Raw genomic sequence first — 25,452 nt, 5'->3', positions numbered from 1 at the left:
TACGTCTGAGTGGTGCAGCTGGTGCACGTCACGCGTGCTGTGTGCTCTACGTCATTTTCATGCGTTCTCCAGCCACAACAACCCAAGCTCTGATGTCTGCTGTACATAATACATTATTATGATTCATATTTAACCTAGTTGAAGACAGTTAGAACATGTAAATGACAGCGGAGTGTAGTTAGACACTATTATTATTCGTATGATTAAATAAGTAGGTAATCTTCATCACCCAATGCTGCAGTGATGGAGAATGATGAAGATCTGGAGACTCTGGGAGAGAAACTGTATGATTTGATATATCCGAAATACACTGAGATGACACCTAAACTTACAGGTGATACATATCTACACTACCAGTCAAAAGTTTTTGAACAGTAGATTTTAATGTTTTTTTTTAAACCAGTCACATGATCCTTCAGAAATCATTCTAATATTGTGATTTGCTGCTCAAAAAATATTTATTGTTATTATTATTATTATTAGCTGAGTAGAATTTTTTCAGGCTTCTCTGATGAATAGAAAGTTCAGAAGAGCATAATAATAAAAATAATAATAAAAGATGTTTCTTGAGCATCAGCGTATTATCAATGATTTCCGAAGGACCATGTGACATTAAAGACTGAAGTAATGATGCTGAAAATTTAGCTTTGATTACAGAACCTAAATAATATTTTAATGATTTTAATTTTAGCTGTGTGATGTTTGCAGGTATGCTTTTGGAGTTGCCTGCTTCTGTTGTGTCTCAGATGTTGTATGATGAAGCTCTGCTGAATAAGGCACTTGAAAGAGCACTGACCGCTCTCACGTCATCAGACGACAGGTAACACAATGGTTTTTTAAACAAAACTGCAGGAAAACTACTTAAAATGTTTCTAAATAAACATTACATACGTTTCCCACATCATTTTGTAAAAATAAATTAATAGTAGGCAGTATGTAAGTTCATAACCTCTGTTGTATTCTCTTTCTAGTGAAGCTGTGTCTCACACCGATGATGCGGCGTCTGTATCCTCCGACTCTCTGGGTGAACAGCTGTATGACCTTATTGACCTCTACAACACTGGACACACACAGAAAATAACAGGTACACAATACAAAAGCACTAAATGAGGGAATGCATAGTCTGTTGGAATAATAATGTAACTTTAATAACTATACAGGCATGTTATTGGAGCAGAAGAAGGAGGCAGTGCTTCAGCTAATGTCGGATTCTTCGCTCCTCGAGGAACAAGTGAAGATCGCCTTGAAAACCTTGCAGGAGTAGGTGCCTTTGGATTTTGTAACAGCTGCTACTGAGCAAGTTGGAATTTGAATTAATCACATAATGTTGAATTGAACAAAAAATTCTGTTTATCTGGGGCTCAGGCAGCGTGACGAGGCCACAGATGTCAGTGACGGGTCGGACCGAGAGGAAGTGGAATCCATAGGCGAGACGCTTTTTAATATCGTGCATCAGTTAGACCCCACCCACTGCGCTGACATCACTGGTGAGTTACTTGAATACAGGCTTCTTGAGATTGTTTTTGTACACACTGTGTGATATGATGAATATGTGATGAATGTTTGTGTATGTAGGGATGCTGTTGGAAATGGACTCTGGAATGCTGAAACAGATTCTGTCTGACCGGAGCATGCTGGAAGTCGCAGTTCAAAGAGCAAAAAGTGCACTGGTACTTTAACCAAATATACACACATTCAAAGCATCATTGTAATTTAAGTACTTGCTTGAGAAGTATGCATTTGTGCATTCTTTTTAAGCTAATATTCCTCACTTTCAGCTCAAAAGAGCAGTGAATCACTACATATTAAATAAATGTTTTTCTCTTTATCCACAGGAGGGCGCTCTGAACCCAACACACACAGAAATGTCAGCATGAGAATCTCTACAGACCATGTGATTGCAAGAAGCTTTGTACTTGGGACTTTTAGGCCTGAATTGCTGTATATTTTACTTGTATACAAGACGATGTTTACATGGACTTGCCACTTTTTATTGATGTGAATAGTGGAGAGTTAATAGGGGGAACTGTGTCAGAATGTCACAGGCTGGATTCAAACCTGCTTCACCTGCATGTGCACCCCAGCTAAAAGCGACTAGAGCATGTGTATTAAACACTAGGTAATAGTTTTGACATTCCAGGGGCGTCTGCACATTTTTACGAGCACGTTTATAGTCTTTTAAAGATTTGTGCCATAATTAGCGATCATTCAATTTTACATATTTAGTTTTGGTTTGAAATAATATTTGTCTGTAAATAATAAAATAATGAAAAGTTTTACTCTGTAGTTTTGTTTAAGATTCATGTATGCTACCAGTCAAGTTTTTGAACAGTAAGATTTTTAATGTTTTTTTAAAAAAAAGTCTCTTCTGCTCACCAAGCCTGCATTTATTTGATCCAAAGCACAGCAAAAACAGCAAAATTTAGAAATGTCTTTTACTAGTACAAATAACGGTTTTCTATTTGAATATATTTTAAAGCATAATTTATTCCTGTGATAAAATCTAAATTTTCAGCATCATTACTCCAGTCTTCAGTTTCACAGAATCCTTCAGAAATCATTCTAACATGCTGAAAAAATTAAAAAAAATTATTACTTTTAATTAGCAAGGATGCTTTCAATTGATGAAAAGTGATGCTAAAGACATTTATAATGTTACAAAATAGTTCTATTTCAGATAAATGCTGTTCTTCTGAACTTTCTATTCATCAAAGAAACCTGAAAAAATTCCACTCAGCTGTTTTTAACATAATAATGAAAATAAATGTCTTTTTGAGCAGCAAATTAGAATATTAGAATGATTTCTGAAGGATAATGTGACTGGAGAAATTATGCTAAAAAATCAATTTTGAAATCACAGGAATAAATGGCATTTTAAAATATATTCAAATAGAAAAGTTATTTTTAAATAGTAAAATAGTTTAAAATTGTACTGTTTTTTGCTGTATTTTGGATCAAATAAATGCAGGCTTGGTGAGCAGAAGAGACTTCTTTAAAATAAAGTATTGCAGACATGGAAATATTAAAGAAATGATTAAATGGCTTTAAGAACACAATTTTAATTGCATTTTCAATTAAAATTGTTTATATATATTCAGCAAGCACGCATTAAATTGATTTTTTCCTGCCAAAAATTACCAGATTTCACACAAAATGTGAAATAAGCACAACTGTTTTACACATTGATAATCAGAATGTTCCTTAAGCAGCAAATCAGCATTTTAGAATGATTTCTAACGGACCATGTAACACTGAAGACTTGAGTAATGATGCTAAAAATTCAGCTTTGCATCACCGAAATAAATAACCTTTTACTATATATTCAAATAGAAAACAGCTATTTTAAATTGTAATAATATTTCACAATATTACTTGTTTTACTGTAATTTTAAACAAATAAGTGCAGATTTGGTGAGCATAAAAATAAAAAAAAATTAACTTTTGAATTGTTTTAAAATCAGATTTTTTTCTATTTTTTTCTGATTGTCACTGCCAACACACATTAATGTTCAAACAACATGTAAAAGTGAACTTAGCATCCGATGACCCCTTTAAAAAACAAACCAAAAAAAAAAAAAAAAAAACAAGCATTAAAGAGCTCAAAAATATCTTTATTATCAGTTTATCAAGAATTGTACAGTCAATTTCTAAACACATTGGAAAAGTCCGAGCTTCCTTCAAACAGAGCTGACCTTTGGAATTACAAAACCCCGCTGTTACCATGGGAACAAGAACCCCGGAACGAGCAAAGGAAAAACGGCGTGTGATTAAGAAACATGAAGACGACCGATCAGAGAGCGAGATGAAGCCAGGAAAATAATAAATGATATTTTATGAGCAAAACACACACAATGATCACAGGATTTTGGTAAATCATATAAATGTACGATTCTTCGCTACTGGCAAAATTAAGGTTTCGATCAGGAGACGGTAAAAGAGATGGGTTTGTTCAGCACGCCGTGACTAGGCGTACACAAACTCACTATGATGTACGGATCCTGTCCGGTTTCATTTCGACAGGAAGCTTAATAAATATCTAAAACATTCTGGTACGCTGCACTGTTCCCATGACAACAGGCCAGACCGCCCTCTAACTCATGCATTGGCTGCCTTTCATCAGCAAGACGCCCACATTTCCTCCCCACACACGCAAACGCACACGCTCTCACACACTCGCATTCACCCTGCTGAAATGAGCAGACTACGCTAAAGGAAATCAAACTACACAGGGCTAAAAATCGACATATTGCACTTATATTCACACCGCTCACGTTGAGGAAGCGCCGCCCGGTCCGTACAAACGCAGAACACGACGGTAGAGTTAGACTGTAATGGGGATGATGAGTCAAGGAAAAACAAGTCTGATCCGTTCATTCCGACTTCAGCACAAATAGGGACGACGTTAGTGGGAGGCTGAGAGCCGCATGCCAGCGCTTCCAGGAGTCCAGGCAGGAAACAAACTTCAGTCTGATCTGGTCTAGAACCACAGTTTGATCTCGAACTACAGCGATACTGTTATTTCAGTGTGGGGTATCCTCTCTGTCCCAGACGGCCAGGTCGAGCACGGCTTGTGGGAACAGACTAAAAAAAAAGACAGAGAAAGACATTTACATGTCATTTTCTAAGGCAAAACCACTTTTTTTTTCTTGCACTGCTCAGTTTTGTTTCCATAACTTGTCTTTTTTCAGACTAGAGGAAAGAGAGCATCTAAAATACACTTTATAATGTTTATTTTATTACACTTTATCTATTTTAAGATTACACATCTTTAAAGGCCTTGAGTTGTGTTGTAAAAATCTCCACTTCTGTAGCACTTTTAGTACTTTAGTACTAATAAGTTTAATAATTTAATACAAATTTAATACAATTTAAATTATAAAGTAAAATAAAAATAAATTCTAAAATAAAAAATACATTTTATTAAAAATAAATAAATAAATAAAAACCCAATGTCAATATGTATTTTCTGGAAATGCATGCAATTTAGTGCCTCATTTGCACATTTATTCATACCTTTTTTATTTATTTATTTATTTATTTTTTACCTCATTTACTGGTAAAAATGGCCATTATTCATTATGTTTTGTTTTATTGGTACATATGAACAAATATCATTATTCTTCATGTTCTTATAGGGTAAAGCATGTTTTTAATGTATTTGGTACAGTGTTATTTTAGTAATAATATTTTGAATTAGCTTTTATATTTATATTTGCAGTTTTATATTATAGTTCTATATTTGCATTTTAGCTAAAAAAAAAAGTAATAAGTAAAAATAAATAATTAAATTAAGTAGTTTGATTAAATAAATTCAAGTGCTTTGACATTTCTTTTTTAATATTTCCTTTTATTTTTTTTATTAATATTTCTTTTTTTTGTTGTCATTTTTAATTCAAAAAGTTACCAACCCCAGACTTTAATTTGTTTTAAAATCCATTTTTCCCCAAAATTTCATGCATGCAGATTTAATACTTTTATTAAAAAAAAAAAAAAAACACTTTCAAAAATATTATTCTCCCAAAAATATATTTTTAATTGTTAAACTGCATTTTTTACTTAATTTAAGTTTAGTAGTATGTTTTAATAAGTGCTTTGTCATTTTTTTCTTCTTTAATATAATAATATATTTTTTCCAATTAATATATATATTTTTTGTTTAGGTTTTAGTCTATTTTCCCCCAAAATATTTCTATTTAGATTACATTTCATTTGATTTCAGTTTTAATTTTAGCAATTTCAGTACTTAAACTTTTTTCCAGTTGCAAAAACAAAATTTCTAAATTTTCATTTTTAATCTAACATTTCTATTTTATTTTATTTTATTTTATTTTATTTTTATTTTAAGCTTTATTTCAATTAACAAACACAATTTGTTTTAGTTTAGTTAACAATAACAACACTAATTTGGCAGCGGTCAATCTCGCCATTAAATGTGCCTTAAGATTCTTACCTGTGCAAACTGGGAGGGGTTATAAAATGTCACGCCTCCTGTGGGTGGAGCTCCTTGAACTGGCGGCTGAGCAGGAACCTATGAGAACACATTTACGGTTACCATGCGAACAGGACAGCAACATCACAACCCATCTCCATGGATACAAACAGCCATGCCCACTGAAACTCATGATTAGCATGCAGCACGTGATTGGTTAATGTGTGTGCACCAAAGGGGGCGGAGCCTCAATCTTCAGCACGCCTCTGAAATCCAAAAGCCCTTCCTATTGGCCAGTTACTCAGTCAGGGTGTCGTGCTGGAGGTGTGGCTACAAGTGTATGATGTTAGAAGCGTGCAGACAGCATGTGTGAGAGCACTTGTTTTATTACCACAGTGTCTAGAAAATGTGTGCATGTTTGTGGGTGTGTTTCAGATAAGAACCAGCTGAAAGTACCTGATTTAAATGCTGACTCACTTCTCGAGATAGTGAACTCATTGAGCTAGAACGTGACAGCTAGAACAGCAGGAATAAACGAAACAAACAAACAAAAACACCACAAACCCAAATTAATCCCATGCAGCGCCATCTTAAATCACATATCTTCTTGTCAATCATTAATTACAGTATGGCTACATCACAGTCGGTGGTTGCCATGGCAACGCCTCAATAGCACCTTAACATGCGCTCTCGCTCTCAAACACGCTCGCACACACTCATGCTCTTTGTGTCGTCATAGTCAAAGCTCATAATCATAGTATAAAGTTAGAGATGCAAGTTAAAATGTGTGTGTGTTTCAGAGGTAGCAAGTCTACATGTGAGCATGTGTGTTATAATTGTGTTAATCTGCATTCATGGGTGAAGGAGCTGGGCGTGACAGGATGAAGTGGCTTTAAAGGAGAAGTGGTAAAGTATGATCTGACCTCTCCAGACTGGGTTCCCTCTGGGCCGGGTGGCAAAGTGTTCGGATTAAACATCTAGATGGAAAACACACTCGTTATAGTGGATATGTATTGAAAGCATGTCTGCAATAAATGAATGACTCAATTAATAAATTGTTAAAAATCTAATCCTAGAGAAAGTAAAACAAACTTGCTAAAATAAAATAAAATAAAATGTCAGAAGCAAAAATTCAACTAAATTGGCTCTGGCCAATATTAATTAGAAAAAAAAAAAATTATTACCAAATGCTAAAGAAAGAAAAACAAACCGGTTCTGATCAGTAAATAATAAAATATAAATTATTTGAAAAAAAGAGCCAAATGCAAAAAAATAAAATAAAAATAAAATAAAATAAAATAGCCAAAAAAAAAAAAAGAGAGAGAGAGAGAGAACTGCAAGCTGGTTATTAAAATAAAATAAAATAAAAATTTGTCAGGAGCAAAATGCAAGAAACTAAATTGCTAAATTGCCTCTGGCCAATATTAATGAGGAAAAACAACAACAAACAAACAATAAAATGCCAAAATGCAATGCAATGCATTAAAATAAAATAACCACATGCAAAAAAGAATAAAATAAATAAAATAATAAGAATAAAATTAATAAAATAAAATGCAGTGCACTGCAGTGCAGTGCAATAAAATAAAATAGCCAAATGCAAAAACAGAATAAAATAAAATAAAATAAAATAAAATGCAGTGCAATAAAATTGAATAGACAAATGCAAAAAAAGAAACACCTTTGGTGAATACAATAAAATGCAATGTAATGCAATGCAATGCAATAAAATGAAAAAAATGAAAAATAAAACTAAAACAAAAAAAAAAATGTCAGGAGCAAAATGCAAGAAATACAAACTGCCTCTGGCCAATAACTAACTCACCAACTAGATAACTAACTAACTAACTAACTAAGTAAAAGTTGCTGCAAGGAAAAAATAAAACTAAAATGACAACAAATATAAATATTAAATCTAAACTGTCAAATACACGGAAAAAAACTCTCTCTGGTGATTAAAAAAACAACAACAACAACTATAAAAATAAATAAATACAATAAAATGTTTCTGGCGAGTTCGAGTGAAATGAAAATATAAAAGTGAAATATAAATATATAAACAATTAAATTAAATTTACAAATGTGTGAATGAACAAATGAAACTAAAGAGATACAAAATCCCAACCTCTAACAATGTTTACCATCAGACATTTAGCTGGGAAGTACCAAAAATCTTTCAACTGTTAGAGTTAAGTAACCATGACCCAAAAAAAACAAAAAAAAAAAAAAAAACAAAACCCCAAGGTGATGTTTCACTGAGAGACGCAAACTGCAATAGGGAAATTCTAAAGTAAATTCTGGACACTGTGTGTTTATTTGGCAGATGTGTGTACCTGTGGCACTGTGGCACTAGTTTGCTCTGTGTTTTCCCCACTGGCGTCTGGAACGCTTCCCTCCATCGGCTGCTGCTGCTCATCTAGGGCTAAAAATAGCAGTGTTAGACTTCACACAGCCATACACTGATATGCATTAACACACTGATTTTCACATACACATACGCACCTGCAGCAGGTGTAAAGAGGTTGGCTGGCATGGCCATGGGTGCGAGAGGAGCAAACAGATCAGCAGGAGGCGGTACAGTGGCGGCCGGTTTAGATACTCCACGACCAGGATTCAACACGTCCACATAACGGCTCTTAGTACCTGAAACACACATGCAAACTCACTTACTAAACAGCCAAGAGCATTATTATACATTTATTATTTAAGTAGAAGATGATTAAACAGGGTTGCTGCAGGATTTTTAAGCTCAAATTTAAGACTTTTTAAGACCTTTTTTAAGATCTGCACAAATAAAATTAATACCATATGAGCAGGGTAAGGCAATGTCTATGGTTAAATATTAAACTGTAAAATGACTGTAAACTACTGTAAAAAAACGATTTACAGTTCAGATTTTTCACAAAAACAAAAGGTTTTATAAAGTGATACATTTCACATTTCTTTAAAGTATCAATTTTTAAGAAAATAGAAAAAAGTATTCCTTTTATTAATTGAAACAATTATTATCAATAAATTATTATATTAATTTAAAAAACATACAAATACATGTTAGTGTTTAGATTTTTATGATAAATTATCTTCTTAATGATCCACCAGTTCACATTTACAGCTCTGCATGTTTGCAGGGTAAAAACATGGGTCGCTTTTCGCTTTGGTCTGAACAAAAACAACCCCAATACTATGCTCCTGCAAAACCACATTTCTGGGACCCTATTTTTTGAGACAGTGCCATCTAGCAATTCCATTCCAACAAAGAAATATCAAACAGACGCAAAGACTAGATCCATTGAAACTATTATTATTTTTTTTTTAATCTTTCCATCTTATTTTTAATGTAAAAGCTGACATAAACTTGAGTGTTCAAGGGGGTGTCAGAAATCTCTATTTAGCCCATTAAACTGTCCAAAACAGTTCATTGTGCTGCTGGATGTTGTAAATTAGTATTTGTATTCAAATTATTTTACATTTATTAAAGTACTAATAAACACACTAATTTGTACAGCAATTGTTTTACTGTTTACTTCACTTTGTTAAGTGGGTCACACGTCAGACATGAAGCGCAGCAGCTAATGAACTGAAGTCTAGAATATATTGAAATAAATTAGGCTAAATATTTCAAAAGGGTTACCCAGGGGTAAGTTCAGGATTAGGAGTTGGTTAGGACAATAATTAAGTATATACACAATTAAACAACTACATTCAGTATTTCCTTAAAAATAATAATATACAGAATTGAATAGCTACTATAAATAGTATGAGCTGTTAATGCATACATAATACAAATAAATAAATACAATAAAATAAAATAAAATAAAAATAAATAATAAAAAAAAATTACATGGTCCTAAAAATGCGGTTCTGAAACTACAGCCTCCTGTATTGTAAGAATACCCTACTCAAAACAACAGGCATATTGAAAAAGCACATGCAATCTCTGCCAGCAGATGGCGCATTCGGAACTGCAGACATGTGTTTCCCCGGTAACCAGTACACAAAGCAGCACAGGACATTGAACGCGTAGCGCTCATGTTTATTTAATGAAATCATACCCTTTTGAAGTTTGATCCTGACACTAAGCTGTATCACAATTCTGGTCTTCCCGTGCCTAAAATTTAAGACCTGTTAATCATAATTAAGACTTTCTTGTACAATTTAAGACTTTTTATGACCTTAAATTTGATAAACTAAATTTAAGACTTTTTAAGACTTTTTAAGGACCCGCGGCAACCCTGTTAAATGCACAGATTTCTCACTAAGGAGTAATTAGGAAAAAAAAACGTGACAGACCTGCTCTCCTGGAGAACATATTCACAGGTGGCCCTCCTGGTGGCCCTCCTGGTGGCCCACTCATTCCTGGAGGCCCCATCCCAGCCATTGGCGCTTTGGGGAAGCCGGTAGGTGGAGGAGGAGGGGGTTTGCTCTGAAACACAAACAAACACACTCATTCACAATGATACATGCACAACACAAAACAGCATTTGAAATGCATGATTTCTTGTGCTGTACCTCTTCCTCTGGCTCATCCAGGTTCACCCATTTCTGCTTCTTTTCATCCCAGACAATCTGAAAAATAAAAGTATTCTCTTACTCGATGCTATAAAGCAAGACAAGATGATCATGATAGAGAAAGTAGGTGCCTACAGATTTGTTCTTGTCGTCTGGCAGATGTGCTTCGTTCTTCCGCTTCGAATACAGCCAGGTTAGCCAGCCGCCACTTGCTCCCTGCTGAAGAACGAAATGCAATATTCAGTTTAATCATGAAAGATTTTCTAGTGCATAACCAGTGGGTCTCTGAATGTGTTTATATGCAAGTACGTACTTTTTTGGGAGAGTCTTTCTTGGTCTTCTTGGGTTCATTGTGTGGTGTAGCCTCTGGGATAGGAGGAGGAGGCGGAGAGCTCTGATTGACTAGAGAACTGCTGCGTTCTCGTCCAGAATGATTGGACGATTCTGACGTTGTGCGAGACCGACGACCTGATGCCTGCAAATCAGGACAACATTTGTTTAAATAAAAGTATAAATTAAAAGTATATTAATGTGGAAAGTTTGGGTTTGGTAAATGTTTTCAAATGTTGTTGAAAGTCTCAAATATAAAGTAAAAACAGGAATATTGTGAAATATTATTATACTTTAAAAGAACCATTTTCTATGTGAATATAGGTTATACTGTAATTTATTCATGTGATGCAAAGCTGAATTTTCAGCATCATTACTCCAGTCTTCAGTTTGACATGATCCTTTAGAATATGCTGATTTGCTGCTCAAGAAACATTTCTTATTACTGATGTTGAAAACAGCTGTGCAGCTTCATATTTTTGTGGAAGGTTCAAAAGAAAAGTATTAGAAATCTTTTGCAACATTACAAAGTTACTACTATACTGTGTGAATGTATATGTATAGACCATACCAGTTGCACTGATGACTGTGAAGTGGTTCTCGATCTTCTGCCTGGGCCCTTAAAAAACACAAGACGAATCAGTTTAAAACATTGTTTAGAATATAAATGTTTTATTCCATAAAACTGAATATTTAACCTAATCTACTCTTTGTATGAGTAATGCATTTTAAAACCAATATTACTCAACACTGGTGGTGGCAGTAATTATGAAGTAACAGGCATAAAAGTGTGAAACTAATATGTTACATTACATTAAAAGTAATGATGCTACAGTTTATGCAATAATGTAACACTTTAATAACCAACGTTAGTTGCTGCTATAACTTCGAATTCTGGAAAAATGTATTTATTTATGTATTTACTTATTAATTAATTAATTTATTATTATTTTTAAATAACAATTCTGATATCCATCTATCTAAAAAATTATATATATATATATATATATATATATATAATATATATAAAAAAAAAAAAAAAAAAAAAAAAATAAAAATAAAAATAAAATAATAATAATAATATATATATATATATATATATATATATATATATATTTTTTACAGAGCTTCAGGTTTGCAAAGCTACACAATTTTACACAAACTACAATGTAATTACAAAATAATAACAATAATATTTCTTACGATTATGATGATGATCATTAAAAATTGTTGTATTAATGTAATTATAAAATAATATTTTTTAAGGTGATGATAATGTTCAACATAATTATTACTAAATAAATATTAAACAAAAGAAATATTATAAACCTGTTTTTGATTTGTGGAAAAAATTTTAATTGTAAATTTTCTGATAAAGATTGTGACTGTAATTTGAAATACAATTTTTTTTGTGCTTCAACTGATCCAAGCTTGCTGTACTTTTTGCATGACTGCACAATTTGGCCAAAATGTTTCAATTATACATCAATACAACAAGAAAAAAATAATGATGACGATTAAATAAAAAACAAATATTACTACTGTAATAATACTACTTTATCATAAAATAAGAAAGTATTCAATTATAATTTTATTTTACAGTACAACTTTAAAATAACAATACTAATATTAATGTCTTATTTTATTTATTTTCAAATGTTAAACCATCAAGATTTTATTTCTTATTTTTTTATAAACGCTTCTCATTACATTATGAAGAAGTCATTATGATTTGATAATCGCACTAAGCCTTATCACAAGTTCACTTTTATTTCTTCTGGTGACTAAAATACAATGCAATATGAAATTCTGGGGTTCTAGCTTATTGTAACTCACCATGCGTGCCATTTCATCATAGAAGTCCTTCCCTTGCAGAGAGGGGGCAGTGAACGTAGGAGACGACTGGGGGAACTGCTGAGGAGAGGAAGGGGTAGAGCCATGTTCGGCCCCAGGCATTGGTGGGGGCATCTGAAGTGGCATCCCTGGAGGCATCTGTGGAGGCATTTCTGTAGGGCTGTATGTCGGAATTTGTTGGTGCATTTGTGGGGGCATTTGTGGGGGCATTTGTTGGGGCATTTGTTGGGGCATTTGGGGTGGCATGGGCATATATTGCTCATGCATTTCAGGTTGGAACGGTGTTGCAAAGTTTGGCTGTCGTGGCCCCTGGGCCACTGGGTAGAATGGAACGTTTTCTCCTGGAGGCGGGACCTGCTGCAGAGGGACTGCCCCGTCCTGAAGAATAGTGGGAGGAGCTAAAGGAGAATAAAAGTAGGTGGTGAATAATTAAAGAATCCAAATTAAAGAATCTTCTTAAGTTCAGATTTAAGTTCAGTCCCTTCACAGGGAAATTTATGCAGCATCAGACCTCACAAACATCCAAGTTTTATAAAACATCATAGGAAAAAAAAAATCTATAATCTATACTGAAAAAAAATATCTATATCTAAAATCTGAACAGAGTCATACCTGGTGGCATGAGTTGAACAACAGCTGGGGGCAAAAGGGAGGTCATGAGAGGATTGTGGGGATCAGGGTTTAGAGTCAAGGGGTCAGGTGGACTGCACTGGTCTTCTGAACTGGGTGTACTGCAGGGATAAAGCTGCGGGGTGCTACGATCCGCACGTAAGGTGATCGCACCATCCTGAATAGGACAAGAAGAAGCATGTGAATATACACAAATATATGCACATTTCTTCACTAAACAAGTAACTCTGGTATGGCTGCATGATTTAACGAAAAAAGGCAATTCTGTATGTTTTTTTTGTTGTTGTTTTTTTTTTAATAGAAATTGCGTTTTTTTTTTTTTTCAGGTTTAGGTTTGTGGTGCAAAAATGTTGCAATTATTAATATTAATTATAAAATAATAATGATAATAATAATATTTATTAAGTTTCTGATGATAACCATAATTATAATTATTATTTACATAAATTATATAAAAAAAATATATATTATAAACCTGATTTGGGGAAAAAATGTAATTGTGATTTTTCTGCTTTAAAAAAAACCCACTAATTTAAAATGTGATTTTTTTTGCGGGCTGCACAATTTTTATTTTCAATAATAATAGTTATTAAGATAATGATAATGATGATGATTATTAATATTAAGTAACATATCAAACCAAAAAAAGAAAGATTATAAACCTGTTGTTGATACGTGGAAAAAACAACTGCAATTTTCTGATAAAAACTGACTCTAATTTAAAATATATTTATTAATGTGAATATTTTGAAATATTTTAATTTGAATATTTGAAAGATTTTTTTAAATGCTCCAAGCTTGCAGTCCTTTTTCGCATAACTGCACAATTAGGCCAAAATGTTGCAATTTTACATTAATATAATTATAAGATGTTTAGAACGATGATGATGATGATTAAATAAAAAAATAAGAAATATTACTATTGTAATAATACTATTTTACCATAAAATAATAAAAGCGTATTTAATAATAATCATTTTATTTTACAGTACAACTTTAAATCATTTTCAAATATTAAACCATCATGTTTTTATTTTGGTGACAAACCACAAGGGGCCCTTAAGGCTTATTGTTGGCAAGGGTTTATAAATGCTTCTCATTACAAAGCCGTAACAATCGCACTAATCTGTATCATAAGTTCAAAATCATTAATCATTAAATTTACTACACAGGAAGAGAGCAATGCATGTTAATAACAATCGCAGCTGGCAGAAATTACTTATGGACAAAAGAAAACAGAAGCACACCTTGATCTGGCCATCAAGTTGTCTAAGATGTAGCAACCAATCAGGTTCTATAAACAACTCTTGCTCTGGTCTCTCCTTCAGCTGAGGGTCAAAAAACCTCAACCTCAGAGACATCTGCAATCAAACACGAGAAGGAAGATTAGACAGAAATGTAACCTCAGAGACAGGCAGAATCGTTTGATGCGTGTTGGCTTGTGTACCTGTATGAGCTGACTGATGAACACAGGTGAGTAGTACTCAGGCAGGCTCAACAGGGTGCGTGAGATGACCTCACAGTAATGGAAGGCCTGAGCGCAGAGTCCCGTCTCTGCCAATCGACACGCATAGATGAACTTGAACACCTGCACAGGTCAAAAGGTAAAGGTCATGACCTTCCTAGATTTATGTGGATTGTACATATGTGTAATATTAGAGTAACTGCATGTGTACATGTTTGTCTCACCTGGAAGTTTGGTAGAGAGAGAGGCTGAGAGCCAAGAGACTGAGCGTATTCATACGATTCTGTCCTCTGAATCGCCTCTGACGAGCAGAACTTCAAAAACGGCAAACTGGGGGACAAACAGAGTGAATTGGTTTTAATGCAAACAAATGCAATGTGTCTAGTTGCGTGCATACATATCTTTAATCAAATATATGTGTTATTACACACCTGTGATTAGAGCCGATAAGGACCATCTTGGTGCTTTTCTTGGTGTAAACACCAAAACCCACCTGAGCCATCAGGTAACAGAAATGGGCTGCGTCCACTAGACCTTTAGATGCTGTAAAACACAGAATATTAGTGACTACAGATCTAGTGCTGCATATATAACATGTATGCTTTGCATGTAAGCTTATATACCTAAAGTGTCTCCCATGGTGGAAATGGTGCGGGTGTCAAGATCCAGAGCGTGTGTGAGGTTGGACAGCACCATGGCCAGATGAGGGCGCCAATCTCCCCATTTCTCATCTCCGCAACACTTTTGGACAAAACAAAAGATGTATGTGAAGACAAGCATTGCGTAAAATACTAAATTAACACAAACAAATACAAACATACAGTAGCAGCAGCTGGCATTCGTCCTGACATAAGTTGGTACACTGTCTGAAGAGGGTCGTTAATAGGCAGGCTGTTGGCAAATCTGAAAACAACAAATATAAACAATTTAAGCATTGTTTGTTGCTTTGAAAGCATGCAGCCATAGATCAAACAAATGTGGTTTACCTGGTCATGACTCGAGCGTGTGTTCTGTTGTCCATCTTACTGGCCAATAACAATGCGTGACCCCACAGGCCGTTTTTCATAGCAGACTCCAGAGCGTCCTAACAAACATACACAAACTCAAATGTCAGTTGTCTCAATTGTCTTCCCACTGTTTTAATATATGGATTTGTCAGTGAGGAAAAATATAAATCTACATCCAAATAAAATACAGTATGACTATACAAATATATTATTATTGTTATTATTATTCATTATTATTATTATTATTAAGAATTTGTATTTATTCAAATAACAAAATAATAATAACAATAATAATTAAAAATTTGGATAACTTTAAAGGTGATTTTCTCAAGATTTAGATTTTTTTGCACCCTCAGGTTCCAGATTTTCAAATAGTTGTATCTCAGCCATATATGGTCCTATTCTGACAAACCATCAATGGAAAGCTTATTTATTTATTGGTTTTGTGGTCCAGGACTTCATGTTTTCCACTTAAAACCTAGTGCACATTGAAAAGTGGTCTCTACATGGCTAAAGGGGCAAAGGAAAGTCATGCATTTTGTCTTGCCTTCTTGCGTCCGAATAGTAAAAGTTCCCTGAAGCGCTCCGTCTCCTTGCCAACATTCTCCGGCACGCCCATGAAAGTGTCTGATAGGAGGGATATTGGCCCCGTCTCTTCCTCCTCAGCACGTTCTATTGCTTCATTGTTGAAGTCGATGAGATTGGCCTCATTAGGTGATTTTCCGGGCAACCAGACGGAGCGATGCTCCTTTAGCAACAGGTCAGCGATGTCCGTGCCCACTACCGTCTAAAGCAAAGATGAAAAACTATTCAGTATACTAAAAAAACAAATTAGTATCGCACAAGCAACCAAACACAATACACGCTCTTAGTTATAATAAGGGATGCACAAACACTCACCCCATTCTGGCGACACAGCAGCACAATGAACTCCCAGATGAGGTAGGCGGAGTCTTTGTCAATGAGGTCATCGCTTCGCAAACACTCTTGGGCTTTGTTCTGAGCAAACTTTATGACATCCACCTTATGAGTCTCCTCTCTGTGGACATACAGTACACATGAGATGATGACTGGATTGTTTGACTGTGTACGTGGCTCTAACGGTGTCTGAGTATAGACGTGTACGCGTTTATTCAGTAAATAAAGGATGACTCTTACTTGACGAGCGGGCCAGGGAATGAACGCATTTCTGACTGCTCTGGAGAATCCTGCAGAATCATCTGGAATAACAACACAGCCAGATCAGATGCAAATAATGTAGTTGAGCAATTATCATGGCCATTTATTAGCAAATCACAAAAACAAAACAAAACTGCACAGTCAAAGAGAAATATCAGGATATTTGCACTCTGATTCAATTGTTACCTCCATGCTGTGGATTTCCACAAGTGTGGGCTGACCAGCAGAGGGCAGGTTGGGTTGGACAAGGATAAGTTGACCAGCCGGACCAAACCGAGCACAGCGATGAGGAATAGAAAACTTCTCTGGGGTCAACGGCCTTGGAGGAGCTGAAAAAGAAACACAAAATGAGAGAGAGAAACAGAGGAAGATGGTTCATGGACGTTTCACTTCCCAAAAAAGCCAGGAAGCTTTAATGAATGCATGTGCCTTAGTGTAAAATTGATGCTTTAAGTATTTTAATGCTATAGAGAAAGTTGGGAAATACTTATGCAAACATATATTTATTTACTGAAATAAAATAAAATACAAAAAAATACATATATTTTATTTTAGTTACTCCTCATTTTCATTTAGTTACACAATTTAGTAAAACAATAACTCACCTAAATAGATTAAAAAGATATATATGTATTTAAAGTAAACATATATATAAAAACTAATAAAAACACACACCAAAATTAGAAACAATTAATTAAGATCAAAACAGAAAAAAATATATAAAAATAAAATTCAAAATTATAACAAGAACCATAATAAGATCTTTGTTATGGGTGGGTGATATGGCCAAAATCTTATGTCATATGGGTAATTTTATTTCTCATTAGCAACACATATCACAATATAGTTATTTTTGCTTTAAATAAGGTCTTTATGATATCACAATTTTTGATAACACACAAACTTCATAATTCTTGTCACCAGTGTTAATATTACAAAAAAAATATATATTAGCCTATACACATATGTAAAATCACAACTCACTGAAGATAGTGATTGTATACGTATAAGAAACTAGTATAAGTATATATGTAGTATAAGAAGCTGATTGCATTTCAGTGGCTTAAATTCACTTGTTTTTCAACCGCAATGCTTAAAAAAACATGCAAACAATATGTTTTGTGACTATGTACCACGATAGTCCAAAATCTCTAATGGTTGACAAATTTCTACCAGTACATCACCCACTCCGAGGCTTTGTGTGTAATACTTACGCTGCTCTGGGGCAGTCCAGGTGCTGTCGTTAGAGTAAGGAATCTGACTGTAATCCACAGTATCTGAAGGGTTAGGATACTGGCTGTAGGTGTAATCCGCTGGAAGAGTCGTCCCAGTGGTATCGTAGGCTGCACTGACCAAATCTGGCTGACTTCTATACACTTGACTCTGTACAAAGAAAAAAATCTGTTATGCACATTGCTCATACACATACAAGAAGATCTAAAACACACACAAACACACACCTGTTGTGACCGTGAGCTGAAGCTACTGCGTCGACTGTGTGATGAACGCACACTGTGTGCTGATTGCTCACTGTGAACTGAACGGCGGTCAAATTCATCAGCGTATGGGTCACGCCGGCGACAGTCATCATCAAAGCTGGAGTCATAACCAGGGTAGTATCGCCAAGGATCATCATAGCCCTCTCTTCCCCTAGCAAAGCAACCATTACATGAAAACTCAGTTAGGAGGTGTCAGCATGCACAAAAACATTGATTGCATAGGTTTATGTGTGTACCTGTTTTGATATTGTTGGTTGTAGTAGGCATCTCCATAGTACCAGCCATAGGCTTGATCATAGTAGGCTCTGTATCGTGGATCATAAGCAGCATTTGGATCATACCACCTGCTTCTATCTGAATACACACAAACACACACTCGTAAGCAAAAACAAGAAGCCACATTTAGCCCCTGGGTGCATAGAGGAAAAGCGTTTGTAGTTCTGTGTTTACCTCCATAGGCATCATACTGTCTCTTGTAGTAGTTTGCATAGTATTCGTCATAGGCACTACGGCTGGATCTAGAAATGTCTTCTTGATACCCCTGTCTAAGATCAAAAATGAGAAAAACAAAGGAATCATGTTATTGATAGTTAAAAGGCTTAACAGGGTTTGGACCCAAATGTGGAATGTGAACAGAATCAGGGATAGAAACTCTGATTGTGACTAAGCAATAGAGACCAAGTGTGAAAACAAAGTGTGATTCAAAGTGTCAGAAATAGGGTGAATGACCTGACCTGGAGTTGGGTCTGTCTGAGTATTGGCTCGTTCTAGAACTCGGCCTCTCCGGTTGACGTTCAGGCTCCCGGTAGCCAGGATTTTGACCGTCATACCAGCCATATCGAGGATCTCCTCTACGGTAGGGATCATCCTACAAAATTGAAACATACCAAGAAATATGAACATTATTTTAATGTTCAAGTTTTAAGTCTAACATTTAGAAGCTTTCTTAGGTAGAAACATACTAGACCATTATATCACTGCACCTGATAGTAGCTTTGAGATCTGGGATCCATAGGGTACTGGGGTGGGTATGGCGGCCTTCCATTCTGGTACTCAGGGTAGGGTCCCGGGTAGTACCCCGGGTAACCCGGGCCAGGTGGCATTGCAGGAGGAGGACCATAACCTGACTGACCACCTAGAGATGAAGGAGGCCTCTGGGGCTCTTGAAGTGCCTGAGGGGCAGAGTTCCCAGACTGGGGTGGGTAAGAGGAAGGTGGGGCAGATGCAGATCCAGGAGGAGCACTAGGTTGAGTTGGAGGGGCCTGCGGAGGAGGCTGGTGTTGAGCCGGTGGTGGATGGGTAGGGTGGGAGGTGCGAGTCGGATCACTGTCAGGTTGGTTGCTCAAGGGTCGTGGGGGGTTAGAGATCTGCTGAAGGGGTAGAGCCTCGCTTTCAGACTGCCCACCTTGCTGTGCATCTTTGGTGACCTGCAGGTAAAAGCCAGGTGTGTTGTTCACCAAGCCTGCAGGATGGACAGACTGAGAGACGGCTGGGATGGTCACTGGATTTGTGGACTGTGGTTGATGCATAGAAAAATCTAGCAGCTCATAATTTGAAGGTTTATTTTGACTGGGGGCAGCAGCAGAAGTAGTCTGAGCTTGAGAAACAGGTGGAAGAGATTGGCTATCACCTCTAAGAGACTGAGCCCTTGAGAGAACAGGTCGCGCTGCTTGAACAGAGGGCTGAGCATCTTTTGCCTCTCGTGCTAGATTCAAGACACCTTGCGTGGAAGAAGTGCTGAAGTTTACTGGTGTCTGAGAGAACAGAGGCTGTGGCTGATTCGTTGGAGGAGAATTCGGAGGCATCTGATTGGTCACAGAAGACTGAGGGGGTGGGTGCACAGGTGTTGCTGTTTCTTGAGGACTTGTCTGATTGGATGGTTGTGGGAGGTTTTGAGAGGAAACCAAACTGGAAGGTGGCGCAATCAGCACGGGCTGGTTCATGGCCTCTACGGGAGGCGAGGTCACTAGCAAGGAGGCATATCCCAAACTTGCCTGAGGCGTGGAGTCTGGGGGAATTTCCAGGTTTTCCGAGGTTGGTTGTGGATCTGGCTTTGCCGGATGTAAATCAAGAGGGCCATCCTCCGGTGGCTGGATGACATCGGATGGATGTGCTGGAACAAATGTTGCTGCCAGAGAGGGTGCTGCAGGGGCTAACAGAATGTTAACACCTAGACTGGCAGTGTCATTTTGAGCCCAGAGTGTAGTAGCAGGACTCTCAATGGGGCGTCGTGCTCCCTGAGCTCGAGATGAGGGTCGGCGTTCCGGTAAATAAATTGTCTCCAAGTTGTCTGGGGGTTGTTCTAGATTGCCAGGCTGCATGTCACGTCCGCCCTTTTCCATGACCATACGTGCACGATCAACCTCAGCAGGTCGAACTCCTACACCATGTGAGCGGACAGGCTCAAAGGAAGAATTTGCACTTGCTTGAAACACACCAACTGGTTTAGGTGGGCTAGGAGTTGGGAAAGTAGGACTTGCCTCTGCAGCTGGATTTGAGTCTATCTGTTCAAAGTATCCAGCGGTGGAAGGATGTAAAGGAGGGTGATCTGGTGGGCGAGGACTTTCTTGTTGGATAAATGTTCCCATTACACCTTGCTGTCGCCGAGGGATGTGGCTGCCACTGTGAGGACCGTGTCCACTGCTGTGACTGACGTTACTGTAGCTGGACGAAACACTTGCAGAGCGGGCAAGACGAGGCCCAGTGTCAGGTGTCTCCAAATTAGGACCCCCCTCAAAGGCATGGCTTGGAGGAGGCTCACTAGGCAGCACTTCTTGGTTTGGAACACATTCCTGATTCTCCACAGAATCACACGGCGCTGCCCCAGCTCGAATGTTACCGGTGTCATTCAAATATGGACCAGAGAACTCAGTCGTCGAATGGAAAGGGTGATGAATCCCATTCACACGTCCCTCCCCTGAAAGGGTTTCTTCATTTTCAACATCATTGCCCCTAAAGAACATTGAGAGAGTTCCGGAGTCACTGGGAACTTCAGAGTAGGAGACAGGACAGGCATGCTGAGACGGATCCTGTGGGTTTTGATTGAACCACGGCTCTGAGGGTCCACCTGACTGACTGAAGTAATTCTGAGCCGGGAAGTGGGAATTCTGTTGCTGAGTTGCACCAAGCCCAGTCACATTTGGTTGAGCTGGCTGACCTTGATTCTGAGATTGTGTCAATGGTGGGGCTGGGTGGGGTGGTGGGGCTTGAGCTTGAAATGGCTGAGATGGGAGATCACTAGTTGGCTGAAAGTAGTTCTGAACAGAAGGTGGGCGGCTTCCGTGGTCAGGCACCCAGTGAGAAGGTAGGGGAGGTGTGGGCTGGGGTTGAAAAGGTGGCTGGGATTGAACTGAAGGTGTTGGGGCAGTGGAGGGTGGATGTGATAAACCAGAACCGAAGGAAGGAGCAGGGTTAGGCAATTGTGCTATGTAGGGCATCGGTTCTTGTGAATTAAAGTATCCTGGTTCCGCAGGTGGAGGGTTGGAGCTTGGTGCGGGCCCTGGGGGAACAGGCTGTGGCGTAAAAATTCTTGGTGGTGGGCCAGGAGAAGCTGCCTGTGCTGCTCCTGGTGGTGGCCCTTGTGGTGGAGCCATTGGGTTAAACCCAGGCAGGGGAGGACCTTGCATAGGTGGGTTGCTGTTTATGGGTGGAGCTTGGCTGGCTCCTGCCATGGGTGAAAAACTTTGTCTTCCAAAGGCAAAAGGATCAGTCACTGGCTGCGTAGGTGGGGCAGCCGGTGGCATAGCAGCTGCAGCCCCATGCTTGTGAGGTCTGGTTCTCCTGAAGGCATTGGGTCCACCGGAGGGAGGTGGAGGTCCACTAGCTCCAGGAGGGGCTGTCCGAGGAGGGGGCTGCATCGTTTACACTCAGAAGTCTCCAAAGTGTTTATACTTACTGGAGATCTCCCTATAGAGGAAAAACACAGATTTGTCATATCGTGGTGCAGAGATTGTATGGTTTTACCACAGGATTTGCCTGAATCAAAGTGCAGTTAATACTGCTAATAGCTGCTCAGCTAAAATAACAATAACCATTCAGCTTTGAACATCATATGGTGAGAGTGTCAACACAGGGGCAACGTGGCACCTCCATAAAAGTACACACAGAAGTACTACTAGCGGACACAAACAGAGTGCCTCACCCATTTATGGACAAGACCTGCAGTGGTTTTATACAGACTATCAGTCTGTTTTAAAAAAGAAACTGATCAATTGTGTAAGTAGCAACAATTTTGATTTCATTAAAGTTAAAACTAAGATTCTCCTTCTGAACACAAACATTATCACACCATCTGAGATTCATAGGCCTTGTGATGAGCAGGTGTGAAGACAGCAGTACTCCACTACGTTGGCATACGAAGTCACCACGATCAGAAATCTGATATCTGGCACACTGAGGGCCGAGTGTTAGAAATGTGCATTAAGTTACACTGAACTTTGAAACCTGTCAGACATTTTTTTTAAAGCAGGGGGCCTCTACAAGTGCATAGTTTAATCTACAACACCAGGTTAAGTTATTTTTCTAGACAAACATACACTACTGTAATATAAAAGTTTGAAGTCAAACTTAAATATATTTATACTAGTGATTAATACTTATTCAGGATGCATTAAATTGATCAAAAATGGCAGTTAACACATTTACAATCTAAAATAATTATCTTTTAAATAAATGCTGTTTTTTTTAACCTTCCATTCATTGAATACTGTCTCATGGTATCATCACAACCGTTTACAACATTGATGATAAGAATAAATGTTTCCTAAGCATGTCCCAGAATGATTTCTGAAGGATCATGTGACACTGAAGACTGGAATTTATTCATTTACTTGAATAAATCACATTTCAAAATATAATCAAATGGAAAAGAATTATTTCAAACTGTAATAATATTTCAGATTATGACTGTTTTTACTGCATTTCTGATCAACTACAATGCCCCAAACCTTTGAATAGCAGTGTAATTGCACTTTTGCAACTGCAATTTTTCAGCAAGCTCTTTGCAGAGTTGTAATCTAGCCAAAGGGTGGAAACTTTGAGTAGCTCACATTTATGTAATGGCAGTTTTGATTTGTTTAACATTATATTGGTCACTTAGTTTACACATACTTCCACCGGTGTCGTTTCAGTCTTGATCTAAATGTGGGAAATAGAAACAATCAAGAATGAGTAGATGTTCAAACAGATACTGTACATCCACACTGACATGGTCACTGCTTACACTTTCAGCCATTATGGATCACAAAACACTGCATTTGAACCAACTGTAAACAATACCACTGCCAGAGAGAAAAGACTTAATGGAATTTCTGGAGCCCAAGGTCTGATAATTCAGTTGAGGTGCCATATCACAGTCTAATTGTGTTACCACACAGCAGGCTATTTTTTTGCACAGATTTTGAGCTGAGATGACAGATAACACTTTCATCCATAGCTAAAAGCATGATATTACACGAGATATTTTTAATTAAAAATATGCAAGGTGCACATACACAGAGAATTTTGCAATATACTGCATTATATCCGGCTCTAAGGCGGACACGTATAGCGCCCCTCTCTGGATTTAACCCACTGATGTCACATCCTGGTATTTAATTCCTGTCTCTTTAACTACATCAGCAAATATACTTAAAAGAGATCTTGTACCAATGTATTGAAAATACACAAAAAATAACGTCGTGCTGTTAATTTGGATGATGGTGCTTAGTGGAGAAAACTGTCAAAACAAAACATACACACTAAATAAACTTACAGCAGTGTAAACCAAGCAAGCAAAAGGCAAAAAAGCAGTAGCTAAACCACAACCTAACTAATAAATGAAGCCTGCGAATTTAACTGCACAGCTGGACAGTAAAAATTTGTAATGTCACGAGAAGAAACACAAAGGAATCAACATAAGAAATGTAAATAGAGGATGCGAGGAATTACAGGTGACAGCTGACTGGGCCACTAGCCGTTAGCATGCTAAAAATCACAGTTAATCCTTCGAAACACAGAAATTTCTGACCACAAACATGTTGCTCCATACAGGATCTCTTACCCGTTATCTTCCAGTCAAGATGCCCAGATACAAACAAAACTCGATACGAGCGCGGCTGGAACTGAGTTTCTCAGAAAAGTACAGGACACCGCGGCTGACACTTGTCCGCCATCTTGGCCGAGCGCGTCCTGCTTGGCGACGTGTACATGTGACGTAACGGATCTTTCCCGTTTGGCCCCGCCCCACGCACGACAAAAAAATAAACATAAACTATTACATAACCACCACAGTCTGCTCAGTGTGAGCTGTTATTTTTGTTCCAATATAATATTTATAAAACTATTGTATTTTACGGTTACTGTGTTATGCTGCTATTATAAAGACAAATGTTATTATAAAGAAAATGGTACAACTAAATGGCGCCCCCTCTTGATGTAGGAGTGTAATTAAATAATCAATGTTTTGCACATAAACAAAAGTGAGCAAGAGGTCCACGCTTTATTCTCTTAGATTTAAAACGAATTAATTCGACATATAAATGAGTTCCTTACTGTCAAAACAATTAACACCGCCAGCAAACTTTAATTCCTCCATCTTCACAAAATGTCCACAATATTTTCAGATTACATCATCAAATAAAGACATAACACCTGGGATAAAATGGTTATATAATATACTGAGTAAATGACTGGAAGTTCTGGGAAATGTTCCTGCACAAATCTCAAATTCATAAAATTGACCCTTATTTCTAATTTTGTGGTCCAGGGTCACACACACACACACGTTTGTTTTTGTGAATTGTGGGGACTTTCCATAGACTTCTGTAGTTTTTATACTGACAAAACGATATTGTCTATCCCTTAACCCAACCCTAACCCTAAACCTACCCCTTACAAAAAACATGTTTGCATCGTTACATTTTCAGATAAACATCATTTACTATTTTTAATAATTTTCTAACATTGTGGTCCCCACAATGTAGCAAAAACAAGTACACACACACACACACACAAATACGTATGTACATAAAGATACTGGCAGAAAGTATATTAGAAAATATGAGATTTTCC

General features: G+C 37.1%; 2 protein-coding genes across 3 annotated transcripts; one reads left to right on the top strand and one right to left on the bottom strand.

Moving 5' to 3' along the window:
* The first annotated feature begins 43 nt into the window (after positions 1–43).
* Positions 44–2,279, top strand: LOC127152947 (E3 ubiquitin-protein ligase hyd). The gene is made up of 7 exons (XM_051093861.1): positions 44–334; positions 709–820; positions 972–1,084; positions 1,161–1,260; positions 1,366–1,487; positions 1,576–1,670; positions 1,836–2,279. The coding sequence occupies exons 1-7, from the start codon at positions 244–246 to the stop codon at positions 1,875–1,877; spliced, it is 675 nt and encodes a 224-aa protein (XP_050949818.1). The 5' UTR covers positions 44–243; the 3' UTR covers positions 1,878–2,279.
* A 1,311-nt stretch (positions 2,280–3,590) lies between these two features.
* Positions 3,591–24,567, bottom strand: sec16a (SEC16 homolog A, endoplasmic reticulum export factor). 2 transcript variants are annotated; one of them, XM_051092999.1, is made up of 31 exons: positions 24,443–24,567; positions 19,386–22,308; positions 19,137–19,270; positions 18,853–18,947; positions 18,639–18,756; positions 18,364–18,553; positions 18,118–18,286; positions 17,090–17,232; positions 16,883–16,944; positions 16,625–16,763; positions 16,272–16,511; positions 15,704–15,801; positions 15,539–15,620; positions 15,341–15,458; positions 15,149–15,260; positions 14,942–15,047; positions 14,700–14,840; positions 14,500–14,613; positions 13,235–13,409; positions 12,605–13,020; positions 11,340–11,387; positions 10,752–10,913; positions 10,574–10,657; positions 10,439–10,495; positions 10,220–10,352; positions 8,432–8,572; positions 8,263–8,351; positions 6,853–6,906; positions 6,386–6,445; positions 5,951–6,028; positions 3,591–4,581 (listed from the first exon to the last, which is right to left on the bottom strand). In XM_051092999.1, exons 2-31 carry the CDS (start codon positions 22,257–22,259, stop codon positions 4,516–4,518), a joined length of 6,498 nt encoding a protein of 2,165 aa, XP_050948956.1. In that variant the 5' UTR covers positions 22,260–22,308; positions 24,443–24,567; the 3' UTR covers positions 3,591–4,515. The 2 variants fall into 2 exon arrangements, with proteins under 2 accessions (XP_050948956.1, XP_050948957.1); XM_051093000.1 differs by lacking the exon at positions 6,386–6,445.
* Positions 24,568–25,452: the final 885 nt, after the last annotated feature.

Source organism: Labeo rohita, chromosome 21 (assembly GCF_022985175.1).
Source record: "Labeo rohita strain BAU-BD-2019 chromosome 21, IGBB_LRoh.1.0, whole genome shotgun sequence".
NCBI lineage: Eukaryota > Metazoa > Chordata > Actinopteri > Cypriniformes > Cyprinidae > Labeo > Labeo rohita.
This window is presented reverse-complemented; position numbering and strand designations above follow the sequence as displayed.

Bases quoted from the DNA above. Each gene is read 5' to 3' on its own strand.
- LOC127152947 (XM_051093861.1), top strand. From the start codon at position 244: ATGGAGAATGATGAAGATCTGGAGACTCTGGGAGAGAAACTGTATGAT. The intron at 335-708 runs GTGATACATATC...TGATGTTTGCAG, and splicing joins GATGACACCTAAACTTACAG to GTATGCTTTTGGAGTTGCCT. The intron at 1,671-1,835 runs GTACTTTAACCA...CTTTATCCACAG, and splicing joins AAAGAGCAAAAAGTGCACTG to GAGGGCGCTCTGAACCCAAC.
- sec16a (XM_051092999.1), bottom strand. From the start codon at position 22,259: ATGCAGCCCCCTCCTCGGACAGCCCCTCCTGGAGCTAGTGGACCTCCA. The intron at 15,621-15,703 runs GTAAACCACATT...TGTTGTTTTCAG, and splicing joins CACGCTCGAGTCATGACCAG to ATTTGCCAACAGCCTGCCTA. The intron at 15,048-15,148 runs GTGTGTAATAAC...TTTGTCCCCCAG, and splicing joins CTTATCGGCTCTAATCACAG to TTTGCCGTTTTTGAAGTTCT.